We start from the raw sequence: 13,659 nt of genomic DNA, 5'->3' as shown, positions 1-13,659 counted from the left end.
ATTTTCTCTAGCCAGCCTACCATATTTTTGTTCAAACAGCCCTGATAACTAAAAACTAGGTTTACCCAAATACAAAATTACTGCAAATGTGCCAAACTTGCACAAAGTCAAATAGAGAGCTGGTCAGCATGACCCCAAGAAAGCATCCATGCAGCATGACTGCTGCCAGCCCTTAAAAGAGGACAGACAACTCTCTACAGATCCTTCAGCCAGGGACCAACAAAATATTTTCATTACTGAGGACTAACTGGTTTCAGTGAGACAGCAAACAGATCGCACCATGGTGTTTCCCAGCAAGATGCACACAAATAACAACTTACCATCAGCACACTGGCCTTAGACTCCAGCTTTATATTAGAGTGAAAGATGCAGTATTTGCAATGCAAGTCTGTCCCCAGCGGCTGCCAAACAGTTTGCTTCTGGCAGTAGCCCTCTGCATTGCCCCCACCATATGTCACCATTCCCAGCTACCTCCTCACACCCCATCTCTTCTCTGCTTGCCTGCTCTGGGCATCTGCCCCAGCCAGAAGCTCCATTTCCCTAGAGACTCCAATGAGGGTCAGCCAGAGTTGACAACATTAGGCAAAGCCTCTGAGCTGTGAGCGGCGGGGGGGTGCCTCAGCTTTGGGCAGTTACTTTGAAGTCTCTCAGGATGCTGTGCATTAACCACATCAGATGGGGCAACAGAGAAGGGAGGCCTTGCTATGTCTCCCCACAGGCAGTCTGTGGTGGCAAGAGGAAAGCAAATGGCCATCCTGCCACCCATGGAGGAAGGGAAAGGCAAGTTGTGCCAGGACTGCAGGCAGAGCAGAAGCACAGAGTGACAAAAACCAAAGGCAAAGCATAGGAAATGTAAAAAAGGAACCAACACTGAAATCTCACACAGGACTTTGCTTTTGTCAGGTTGTTACACTGACATTGTGGCATGCTGAGCTTTGGACCTTGGCTATCAGGAAAGCCCAATGTATAAAGTCAAATGGCATTTTATGTTCAGCATTATTACATAGCAGGCTGTAAAATCACTCAGGTGGATGGGCTGCAGGACTGTAAACAAGAGATTATGGCATGTGACAAGTGGCTGTTCAGAGGGAAAGAACCAGGGGTACTGTGGGGATCAGTAAAACATTAGACTGAGTGCCTCATTAAAGTTTTACATTAGTGCTTAAACCATCCAGCTGACAGAAGAAGGTTGTGCTGGAGAGGCACTGGTATGTCCTGGGAGAGGGGCAGGGGCTGCATCTGGGCAGGGAAGGTATTGGTGTTACCAATATTGAGAATGGGACGTGCCTTGGCTGGTCTGGCCCTGCTGCTGGACCAAATAGCGGCAACTGTGGTGTTTCACCCCAGAGACACCTTTGGCTAGCTGGATGTTGCAGCTGGGCGCATGGAGACAAGCCCAAGCATGCCAGAGCTCAGGTGGCAGCGGGATGGAGCTTCCTCTTGTAGAGGGTCCACTCCTCAGGTTTCCTGCTGTCAGAGAAGCCTTCAAGGCTGTGGTGAAGGAAAGGAGTCTCTTCTGATGGAGGGTTTTAATCCAGAGCTTTTATTCTGGCCCGCAGGCCTCTGAATGTAGCAACAGCTCCACCAGAACTCCCGGACCACGGGGCTGCTCGCCCTTTTACCTGGGGGACGGGAAGAGGGGACGGGTAGGGAGCCCACCAACCAGGTACGGGAGAGGAGGTGTCAAGGGACAAAGGACACCTGGATGGCCCAATGCTCCCTTGGGGGTGGAGGGCATATTTTGAATCTGCCCAATCACTCAATGCCTTTTCTGGAATTCCAGGACAGACAGTGCTGGCAGGGGTTAGGGTGGGGAAAGGAGAAGTGATTGACACACCTGGGCTAAGCCCAAATACCTCCAAGGCATCACACTGCAACAGGAAGGGACATACTTGGGCAGATGCTTGGTGCCTGTGTCCCAGAAACAGGTAGGAAGAGAAGGGCAATACGCCTGGGAGATACCAGCAAAAATTGTATCAGAGGCCTCCTTACTCTCCTGTCCCCAAGGCAGTCACTTTCCCCTTATGCACAGGGCTCAGGAAGGTGCAGGTATATTCTGGTGCAAAACCAGGAAGAGCCTAAGGAAGAGGGAATAGGCTGAGAGTTGAGTAGCTGCACAATAGGTCAGGGTCTCCCAACAGCAGTGTCAAAAGCCTGAGACAGAGAGTAGAAATTGCAAAGTAGATGAAGATAGGATTCAGCCTGGAAAACAAAGGCTATTTGGCAAGCAGGAAATAATTCACCAACTAATATTTCTCTTGGCAGAGGAGAGCTAGAAAATTAGAGAAGGGGACACAAAGAAATTAGCTAGAGAGGAGGAAGGCAACGCACCAGCACCAGGAATGTGCATACAGCTACCCTGCCAGGCAACACAGAGCTGAGTGCTGGGCAGGAACCCACTGCTCAGTTCAGGGCTATGGCTACCATGAGAGTCTGACACACTGGGAGGAGACAGAATGTGATAGCTCCCTGTGTAACTGTGGGGGATTGATTTGTCATGACATTATGTGTTCCTTGTCTCTGAGGGGACATGGAAACAGTTTACAAACATTTGTAAGGCATAGACCCAAGCAGGACGGAGTGCAAATTACTTAGAGAAGACAAAACAAAAAGATGGAAAACCGAAGCTGAAAGTAACTCAAAAGCTTTTACCAATGAGTTGTAGCAGGTTGTGAAATAGCTCTCATGAAGAGAGCAGAGAAGAACCCACGTATGGGCAGTTTTAAAGTTAGATGGGAAGAAAGGCAATAATAGATGAGCAATGGAAGGCATACAGAAGAATTTGTTGAAGTGATACAAAAATTTCTACCCATTCAATCTGTAGTTCCAGTTTTCCACTGCCCCACATCTCTTGCTATCATTAGTAGCGATGCAAAATTGGAAATGTTTATTAAAGCATAACGTTATAGTACTGCTCCACCTGAGCACACAGATTTCTAGACATATCTAGCCAACAGAGAATTAGGCTTTATAATTGTGTCTGGGAAAATGACTCACTAGCAGCAATCCACTTAAACTCCTCCAATGATCTCCTCCTTCCCCATCCCAAAACTCCTTCAGTCTTGATGAGATAGGGATATGACTCCGTGTTTGGATAGTGTGTGTTAATGTCTCCTAAAGTAACATCCAGCTGCTTCTAAAAATCCCCTGGTAAATCCCCTTTTAATTGCATTTGGGAGACCACTTACAGAGCTCCCAAAGATCCACATGGAAACCTGAAAAGATCAAGGCCCAAATACAGTCCTGATGAAGGCTGAAATAGCAACACGCCAAAAGCTTGGAGCAGCCTACATCTTACCTGGCATATGCACTTACCAGCTTAATACTTCACATGAGGAGGGAACACAGCTATGGCTTGACAGCCACGGTGCTACAGCAAGTACTAATGGTTAGCCTCATCAGCCAGAAGGCTGGGCTCTTCATATGGCAGAGCTGCTCCCTGGCCTGAGGATTTTTCATGTGACTAATAACGAAGCTTCACAACTGTCCCCTGCAGACTATCATGATGATGAATGAATGAGATCAGATTAGTCAATATGGCTTATCGGTGGAGTTTGCTCACTTGCTGTGGATGCATCACAGTCTTTGCCTGTACAATATGAAATGACAACCAACCTTCAGCTCCTCAGCTTTCTGCTAAGAAGTCCCAAGCCTTTTTCGGCCCTTCTTTTGCTCTGTATCCTTGTCCTGGGCCATCCTGGAAAGTCGTTTGGTGAGTACTATATCCTTCCTCATTAAAGCAAAGCATGTTAAGGTGTACCTGTAGAAGTAAAATGAGAAATTGCTGAAAAACATTGACTTCATAACACAGTGACCAATAGTGCATTTACTACTCCTCTCCTCTGCCTGAAAAAATCAGAGTTGCTCCACTAAGTGGCACAGATGCTCTGCAGCTCCACTAACAGCAGTGATCCTCTTTTGGCTGAATGGTATTTCCAGAGCAAAGCATTTCTCAACTCCACTGAGGGTGTTGAGCCCAGGATTCCTGTAGAAACCAGGGATATTTCAAAGTAACTGCAAGCACCATATTCAGAGCGGGTACTCAAAAAGGTGTACTGTATTGCCTGTCTCATCTTTGCATCAAGCAATAGTTTACACTTGCAAAAAAGGGAATAAGGTTTCATGGTTGGAAACTGCTTTGAAATGAAATCCGAGAGCTTTACCATTCTTTTCCAGCTCTGGCATGAATTCCCTAGGTGGCCCAAGGCAGTCGACTTCATCTCCCTGGGGCTCAGTTTGCCATCTGTAAAACTGGGTTAGCATCTCCCGTTCCTTCTTATACCCTTTTTATCCTTGTCTATATTAACAGTAAATACAGATGGGCTTGTTTGTGTGCAGGTACAGTGCAAAACAGGGGGAACGACCGTGAAAGTGCTGCTCATTTAGGGATGGTCTGCAGGGAAAGACGCGAGCTCGGAGGGGCAGGTGCAGGGCAGGACGCACGGATTAAGGGATGCGCACACAAGGAGCAGGGATGCCTGCAGGGAAGGACACTCTCCTGGCGGGCCGGGCGCTTACCCGCCACCCGGGCCAGCTCCGCGCCGCGCTCGCCGCAGCAGCGCCGGGCCCGGCCCCTCGCTGCGGGGAGGCGGGGGCGGGTCCCGCGTCCGGCCGCAGCGCTGCCCCCGGCCCGGCGCCGCGGCGGGGCTGCGGGGCGGGCTCCCCCCGCGCCCGCCTCCGCCCGCCCCCCGCGCGGGGCTGCAGCGGGCAGCGCGGGGCGCCGCAGCCTGCGGGCGGCCGCCGTGCCCGCCGCCGCCGCCCCGCAGGTGGGGGCACCGCGCGGGGCCCGGGGTGCCATGGAGGAGCCGCCGCCGCCGCCGCCCGCCTGATCCCCGAGGCCGCCGGCACCGAGACAAAGAGCGGGGCTGCGGCCGCGCCCGCCCGGTGAGTGCCGCGAGGGACCGGGACGGGCGGGGGGCTCCGTCTTGCGCCGCGGCTCTGGAGTAGGTCTCGGTCGCGCTGCCAGCCCTGCCTGACACCCCCGGGCACCCCTTTCTCCGCTCACCCATTCACGCGCGGACAACCTCGTCCGCCACTCCGCCAAGCCCAGCACCTAAAGCATCCTCGTTCATAGCCCGGCTACCCTCAGCCCAGACTGCCCTCCCGGCCCAGACGCACGCCGTGCACCCCCAGCAGCCCCGTTCCTTGCCGAACGATTCAGCGCCCACTGCCCGAACCTGCCGGAGGACCCTGAACGCCCCCACGTCATCCCGTACACCCCGTCACCCCAAACGCCCCCGCGCACCACGGGGCACAACCCGCGCCTGCTAAAGACTCCCGCACCACGCCCCTGTCCCCGACCGCCCAAACACGGCTCCCCGCCCCCGGACACTGCCCCTCCGCGCCCAACACCTGCCGCAACCTGCCCCCTTCCTGCACAAACACAGCCCAGCCCAGGCATCCCCGGTGCACACCTCGCCGCCCCCTCCGAGCCGCTCCTCGCCCCTGCCCCGGGAACACAAAGGGGTCTGTGCGCCCGCTGCCCGCCCGCTCACCCGCTGCCGCTCTCTGCCCCGCAGGCCGAGCCATGGTGGAGCCGCCGGCCGAGCCTCCCCCGCAGCCCTGCCCGGCGCCCGGGGGGGCAGCGGGGGGAGAGCCGGCCCGTCCTGGAGAGCAGTCGCCGCTGCTGCACCTGGACCTGTACAACTTCGACTGCGCGGCGGCGGAGGGCAGCCGGTACGTGCTGACCAGCCCGCGGTCGCTGGAGGCCTGTGCCCGCTGCGCCGTGCGGCCCGTGGAGCTGCTGCCGCGGGCGCTGGGGGACCTGCTGAGAGAGGCGCCCGGGCGCTCCATGCGGGTGGCCGCCGGCCTCTACGAGGCCTACGAGCGGGAGCGCCGCCGCAAGCTGCAGCAGTGCCGGGAGGAGCGGGAGAGGATTATCCGGGAGGAGAAGAGGCGGATCCTCGCGCCCCTCGGCAGCCTGCCGCCTTCGCCCGCCGCCCGCGTCTCCTCCCGGGCTACGGTCGCAGCTGCCGGCGGGTCCCGAACCCATGGCGGGGGGAAGACCAGGGCATCGAGGGGTGCCAAGGGCAAGAGTCACTCCCTGGACTCGTTGCAGAAGCGCCGCGAGGGTAGCTGGGGCAAGACCTCCTCTGAGTCGGGCGCCTCGTCGTCCTACAGCGGGGAGAGCCTGCGGGAGCGCGGGGGCAAGGTGTGCGGCCGGGGTCGGGGGGTAGCCGCCGCCAATGGGACTCTGCTGGGGCGCAGCTTCAGCCTGGGCGACCTCAGCCACTCACCACAGACTGCCCAGAGAGTCGAGAGGATCGTTAGAGAGGTGAAGAGGAAGAAGGGTCTCTCAGAGGTGCCAGAGAGAGACAAGAAGATCGCGGCGCTGATGATCGCCAAGCACCAGGAGGCCAACCTCCTGCGGGAGCAGCGGCAGGCAGCTCACCTGCAGTGGGACAGCCAGCGGCGCCTGGCTGAACAGCGGAAGGAGCAGGAGGAAAAGGAGAAGCAAAGGGCCCTCCTGCAGGGTCAGCGGATGTGGGAGAGCCAGGTGGAGAAGCGTCGAGGGAGACTGAACCAGGAGCAGGAGGAAGCTGCCCTGATGAAGCAGAAGCAGCTCCTGGTGTGTGAGGAGAGGTGGCGGGAGCAAGCGGAGAAGCAGGAGCGGCTACGGAGGGAGAGGCTGGAGAGGGCCATCAAGGAGGACAAGCAGAAAAAGCTCCATCAAGAGCTCAACCTGAAGGCAAAGGAAGAAGTCAAGAAGGAGCACCAGGAGCGAGAGGAGCAGCTCTTGCAAGAGAAGCTGTCCACAGCTGCACAGAAGAGGCTGAAAAAGGAGGTGCAGCTGCAGAAGGAAAAGAGACTGTTCAACCAAGCAGAGAAGCTGAAGCATGAGGCCTTGCTCAAGGAACTGGCCAAGCAGGAGGCAGAAGAGAAGGAAATGCTGAAGGCATCCCTGAAGATGAGTTTGACAAAGGCTCAGGAGAACTATGAGCAGCTTGTGGAGAAGAGGAACCAGGAGCTGAGGGAGAAGGCTAGGCGTGAGGACATGCAGATCCAGAGAGCTAAACTGGCAGCAGAGAAGAAGGAAAGAGAGCAGAAGGAGCACTTGGAAGCACTGGCTAGAGAGACAGAGAGAAAGCTCCAGCATGCTGCCCAGGTGGCTGAAGAGGCTGTCCAAGAAAAAGCCCGCAAAGTGGTCTTGAGCCGTCTGGAAAAGGAAAAAGTGCAGAAGATGAACAAGCAAAAGGTGGAACAGTATGAGGACTTACGGCGCAGGGAAATTCTCCTCTCTATAGAGAGGAAGCTGGAGAGAAGTGAGCAGATCTTCAAGGAGAAGAAGACTGTCTTAGAAAATGCCAGATCTGTTGCTCGAGCATCCTTCCACGTCCGGGAAAAGGTGCGGGAGGAGACGAACATGCGTACCTTTGACAAGATGGCCTTTGAAGCAGAACTGCATGCTCAGCTTAGTAAGAAATGAAAGATCTTTCCATGGAGGAGTGAGGATGCACCACTGGTTGTCCATTGTAATGTAACAGAAAGCTCCTCGGCGTGAGCATTTAAAAAACAATGAAAACCAACATCCACCCTAATTTCATATTTTGGGGGAGCAGGGTACCGCACAAAAATGTGGCAGCTATTTCACATACTGTTTTAAATACATTTTTCGTTCTGGGTGTGTTTTAAAGACTGACCTCAGTCATCTTTACAGAGAGGAAGCAAGTTTTTCTGTCCTCCACCCCATAAGCACATGAATTTTTGTCAGAGAGGGCTGCAAAATCTGCTTGAAGCCTCTGAGTTACTGATTGATTGTTTACACCAGAAATGACTACAGGTGCACTCTCCAGCTGGAAATGCAAACAGAGGTTGCTGACTACTAGAGCCTGCTGAATAAGAACCAAAACCACCCTAGCTGATTCTGCCTGGAGTGATGGGCAGTTCGGTTTAAGTTACAGGACTGCATTTTCAAAGCTGCTGCAATCCCATGCTGAAGGTGAGGAAGGCTGGAGTACAGAATGCCATATACCCTGGGTGCCCCTTGGCTGCTACTAGTAGCAAGCTAGGGAAAGCACAGATCAAGGCCATGTAAGTAGACATCATGATCAGAGCTGGGCCGAAGCTATCTGAAAGTGCTCACAAACACAATTTTGTTTTTGCTGTTTGTAACTGTTACCCCTCCCAAGGTATCCTCACCTCTCCTCCTCCTTTACAAGTTTCTCTTGCTAACATCTGTAGAATCCCTTCTTTTCTTTTGGAGGAGGGAGAAAAGGAGACAAATTTATGGACAGTCCACAAACTGATGAGCACCCACACAAGCCATTTGTTCATTAAGATATAAAAATGAATGAACCTGTGGAATCTGGACTTTGGGGGAAATACAGAGGTCACTTGTAAATGGAAATCACCACCCTCAGGAATTCTCAAAACTCAAGAAGACCTTCAGCCACCTTATCCAATTTGCCCTGTCTTGAGCAGGAGGTTGGACCAGATGTTCTTCTGGGTTCCAACCTTATAGTTCTCATGAGCTGCATACAATGAGACGTTCGCCCAGCTCTTATCATCGTCTACTGAGCAGGGCAGCATTTCTCTGTCACTGGTGCTAAGAGTTGTATTCTTATATAGAGCACAAGAAAGAGTAGATGCACAAAATGAGGTACTTTACAGATTCTCTTAGAAGAGGATCGTGTCTTTTTTATAAGAGATAACTCAATACTATTTAGGGGCAACTGAGTCCTTCTGCAATTAAATACTCTAGAAATGTGAAAAGCCTACCTGTGCCCTGTGCACAGCATTCAAGTACAACAGTACTCTGCTCCAGGTTTCCACATTTACTTTTTGTTGAGTTGGAGTTGCAAGCACACATCCAAAGCAGGCACTGTGGTTTGTTTTTTTTTCTGGCTCCGGGCAGCATCAGCTCTGTGTTTCACCATCCGTGACGCCGTATTGGATTGCTCTGGTGATAGCAGTCAGACCTGGAGCATGGAGGAGAAGCAGCAAGAAAAGACAGGATCTAATTTCTTTGTGGATGTCTCTGACATACAACATAGTAGAAGAGACAACCAGGAGAGGGTTGACATATGGCACAGACGTGCAGTCTAGCATGCATAGATTGCTTACCAGAATTTCCCAGGAGGTAACAGCAGGTCAGAGCCCTCCTAAAAGACTTTAAAGAAGTTGTTAAATGAGCAGTAACAATAGACCAAATACACCTTGGTGCCCTGCAAGGCTAGATACATTACACAAACAGTGTTGAAAATTAAGAAGTAGAAATTTTATTTTTATTTTTATAGGACTTGATCTTTGAATCAAAGTACGATTGGTGGTGTTAAGGGCAGGCAGCATGAAAGTAGGAATTAGGGCACCTGAGCAATGTTTGCTCTGTCAGTCATTGGCTCACTGTGTAATGCCAGGCAAGTCCTCAGAGGCTGGATCTGCTCCTATTGATATAAAGGGAAGCGGAGTTGGGCTCTTGGGACTCACAGGAAATACTAAGACTCTGATTGATAAAGCACTTCAAAGACTTTGGACAAATGTTGCTTATAAAGTACAAAGTAATATTTATTTATGTATTTATGTATTTATTTATTTATTTATTTATTTGAGTGATTATTAAAGTAAAACATCCCTTGGTGATAAGCATTAACACCCAAATCTGGTAACTGTGGAAAGGACAGCTGCATTAGACAGCAGGGAGGCTGTCCTCTCATCCTCAAAGCAGCAATTAGAACAGTGAAACAAATCCTGCTCTAACACTGGACAAGGTCCTTGAAAAAACACAGATTCTCCACATGTTGTCCATGCCACAGTGATTTAAGTGTGCCCTTGTAGCTGCAAAGACGTAGAAAAGAGATGGCCAGTGGCCCAAATCCAGCCACTGCAAAACTGCCCTTGCTCCCTGACAGCACTAGAGTTGGGTTAAAACCTGCAGTGAGTCCAGCATAGCCAATGTTTCATCTAGTTTGTAGCCTTTGGGGCTGCAGAGCAAGCCTGCCAGCAGGTATATGAGGGGTTTTGCTTCCTGTGTCGTTGCACTGCAGTTGAAATTCACTGCTTGGTCCATTTAACAGAGGGAAAAGGGGGAGAGCTGGGAAACAGTGGGAAGAAGGCAAATGGTGATGGGTGAATGAGCAGGCAGCCTCTAACTGGAGTAGCATGTTTTCCCTAAAGCTCTACTGCAACCTACCTGAAAACTGTCCAAACCTCCCTCTGACAAGGGCATTTCCAGACAGAACATTCTGCAGCCCAGGAGACGTGTCTTGGCCACTGACTGGTGTAATTACACCTGGGGTCCATCTCTTGCTGCTGACTGAGTTTGACACCTTGGGGCTACAGCTGAACTAATCAACACAAACCTACATGAAGGTAATTGGATTGGCAAACTAGTGTTCCTATACTGTGCAGTGTACAGCTCAAGTTTTGAATGTGTAATCTAAGAAAAAATATTTTTTTTTTCAAAAGACACTAATCTGTGTATGGATATTTTTTATTTCTGTAGTGGTTTAAGTTAAAAGTCCATGAAATTCAGTGAATTTTATGAGTTTAAAATTGCAGCATGGAAAATTTAAGTCAGCATGGAGGAGGCATGAGAGGTATTTCTTGGGTCTGCTTATGCTTCTGTTTATTTGAGAAAGAATTCTACTGCTGGATTTCTGTAGGAACAGAAGTTAAACCCTGGGTCACATGTAAAAAGTATGGCCCTTTTAGATGGGGTTTATTTGGTATTTTTGCAATTGAGCTGCAGGTTAGGGAGAACTAAAAAAGCAATCAACATGGAGGAGAAGCACTGAGTAAGGAGCAGTTTCTTTTGGCTGAGCTCTGGAGGAATTTTGGAACACAATGGAACACATTTGGTATGTTTAGAAACTCTTGTTTATGTAGATTGTCTAGGTTTTAATGGCATCTGGGTTGAAACTAGGGCCCTTCAGTGCCAGAGAGAGTGCCAACAATCTTATCTGTGTGCTTCCTCTTCACGCAAAATTTGTCACTGAAACTCATTCTCTCTGTCAAGGTTAAATTTGGCAGATATGTCTAAAAGCTGTTAGGAGGAGCAGCTGCATCACCACTAGTTAATATTTTACAAGGTAAATTTTAAGCCAGCTTATACTAAGTTCTTTCTCCATATGAATAAGAGCTAAAATTTCTCCTGATGACAGGGGAATTCTATTTGCTAAACAAATGCTGAATATGCAGTGCTCACAGGTTTGAGAGGGGACTTAGTTAAAGACATCTACATGTCTTTATTAAGCCAAGGCTGGACAGGGAGGCGTGGGAAACAGAATTTGCAATACATAGCCTGGTTTATCATATCCTACCTGAGGACGGCTTCTCATTGCTGCAGTTGTTGCATCAAAGACAGACTTGCTTTCAGTTGTGGGCATTCTTCTGCTGGTAAAGACAAAAATGTAGTAGTTGAAATGCCATTTCAAACATGTTTTTTTTTTTTTTTGGTTTGGGCTTTTATTGGTCTTGTTGGGGTTTTTTTTAAGAAGATACAGGGAGATGTAAGGATGAGATACAAAGCTAGTTAGATGCAGCACATTACAGATGGTAACTGGTGTCTTCACACATAGTTCTGCTCTGTGGACCTGAGACTGTGCTGTTGTTTAGTAGAGCAGCCACTACATCAGGTGCTCCGGGAGGTGCTCTGTAATCTGTTCTCAGATCACACAGGCTCCCTTCAAACAATCCAGTGTAAGCTCTAATGCTTTGCTGAGTCAAGCTCCAAGGGAATATAGTTTGTTAGGACTGGACGTAGGCTGCGTAGTTGTAAAAGAAGGCTATCATAGGCAAAGAAGAGGAAGATGCTGCTCAGCCCAGTCCTTCTGGAAATCAGCCCCGAGACACCTACTTAGCAGCGCAGTACAGGAACATTGCGGTGGCAGCTGACGGAGCTCTAATACAACTGCTTGGGGGAGTGCAGCCTCACAAGTCCTTGGCAAGCAAGTAGCACCCACTCTGAAGAGCCAGTACAGAGGGATGATAAGAAAATCATAATGCTTCTGTGGTTTCTAGGCAGGCAGCAGCTCTGCCCTCCTTTTTGGTGAGGTATTATTAGGTGATGGTTTGAAGAGAAAACACTGGGAACAAGAAAAAAAAATGCAAAACTCTTCCAACACAATATACCTGGAAAGAGATTCTCCATTCATGGAGACCATCCAGCACTCTGGAGAGGCCAGTCTTCAGAGCCTTTATAATGGAATATGCTCCACATCCCACATGCCTCTTAACACTAGGACATGAAAAAAAAATCGGTTCTAGGTCTGACTTCTTTATCCTTAGCCCATTCTTTGAGCATGCATCTTTACTGTGAAACATTGCCTTGTTATTGTAAGATTTTAGTCTGAAAGTCTTTCTCTGGTAACTTTGCACTCATCTCCTACATCCCTACCATTCAGCAAGGAATCCTCTGCATTGCAAAACCACTCTGGCAGTAAGAATCATCCTGTATTACAAAACCAAACTGCCAGTCCGATTTTGTTCTTATGTGTTTTACGCAGCTCGCTGCATCTAATCTCAGGACCTGGCTGTGAGGTAAACTAGTTATCGCCCCCAGTCTAAGTACAAGCAAACTGAAGCAGAAGGAACTGATGTGATTTGCCCTGGGCCATGTTGGCCTCCCTGATCTAGCTGGAGCTCTCACTCACGTCCTCCCTAATCCCCATGCAGTCCTCTAATTAACCTCTCCTGGTTGCAGTGGAGGGATATTCCTGTGCCCCTGCTGTGGCAGCTTCCCTGACTCCTGATCTGCAGCTGGTGCTTCATGGAGGATGAAGGTTTTAAACCACCCACCACCACTTCTGGGCATTGTCTCCAAACCCTGAAACACTTTGAAATGGGGGGCCTGAAGGTTTGATAACACTGCACTGGGAGGCCAGGACAGGGGCAGGGTAAGAGGAAGGTGCATTAGCAGAAATGGGCAGAAATGAATGAGTAAACATGGACTGAGTATCCTTATACCATCCTGGCTGCCTAAAATCACTTAGATCTCTATGTGACAGCATACAGTAACACTTTCTTTCAGCACATTAAACTTACAGGGCCCAGTTCATCCCATTAGTTACCTCTCTAGGGCCAGTAGAGTTATTCCAGGAGTGAATACAGTCTAGATATATTAAACTTTTCATTATTTATGTAAATCACAGTGGCTTGGCAGAGCTTATGCTTTCAAAAGCTCGGTGGAAATTTCCTCCTGGCGGAGCAGTACCCAGGCAATGGGATGGGAGGGTCACATATCAGCTGGTATTTTTAGATTGAGTGACAAATCTGTCAATACCCTGGTGCTGGACACTGTGTTCCTGGGTGTTTACAAAGCAGCATCTGCTTAAGCAGCCCAGTGCAGCTGAGGGGAAGAGCAGCTGGCATAGAAGTACCTTGTCAGACAATAAGTTAAACAGTTGGGAGTAAGAGATTTGGCTTTTTGTCTGTTGGGTGCTACTGGGAATGTTTTGGTTTGTAGGAGGGTGATGTGATAATTTAATCTTTTTTTAATCACCTCCAAAGTAAGCTGTGCTATTTTTGACAATTATTTAATGATTTATAAGAGACAGGAAAATAAATGAGGAGGGGAGCACAAAACACAGATGTGTAGGTAAAGCTGAAAGCCATTTTTCTTTCCCTCTTGAAAAAAGCCATATTATCCCTGCAGGTGAAGATTTTGTTAAGTGCCGCATTGTGTGCAATTTCTTAGACCCTAGGAGGAGACCACTCTGTTCA

At 49.8% G+C, this 13,659-nt stretch overlaps 1 protein-coding gene across 1 annotated transcript; it reads left to right on the top strand.

Moving 5' to 3' along the window:
* The first annotated feature begins 4,810 nt into the window (after positions 1 to 4,810).
* CCDC177 (coiled-coil domain containing 177) lies at positions 4,811 to 9,507 on the top strand. Its single transcript, XM_053944805.1, has 2 exons — positions 4,811 to 4,884; positions 5,520 to 9,507. The coding sequence occupies exon 2, from the start codon at positions 5,528 to 5,530 to the stop codon at positions 7,424 to 7,426; it is 1,899 nt and encodes a 632-aa protein (XP_053800780.1). The 5' UTR covers positions 4,811 to 4,884; positions 5,520 to 5,527; the 3' UTR covers positions 7,427 to 9,507.
* Positions 9,508 to 13,659: the final 4,152 nt, after the last annotated feature.

The sequence above is a fragment of the Vidua chalybeata genome, chromosome 6 (genome assembly GCF_026979565.1).
Source record: "Vidua chalybeata isolate OUT-0048 chromosome 6, bVidCha1 merged haplotype, whole genome shotgun sequence".
In the NCBI taxonomy this organism is placed as follows: Eukaryota; Metazoa; Chordata; class Aves; order Passeriformes; family Viduidae; genus Vidua; species Vidua chalybeata.
The sequence above is the reverse complement of the archived record's forward strand: the minus strand, read 5'-3'. Positions and strand labels throughout refer to the sequence as shown.

What these genes read in the sequence shown, in the direction of transcription:
- CCDC177 (XM_053944805.1), top strand. Translation starts at nt 5,528, where the DNA reads ATGGTGGAGCCGCCGGCCGAGCCTCCCCCGCAGCCCTGCCCGGCGCCC.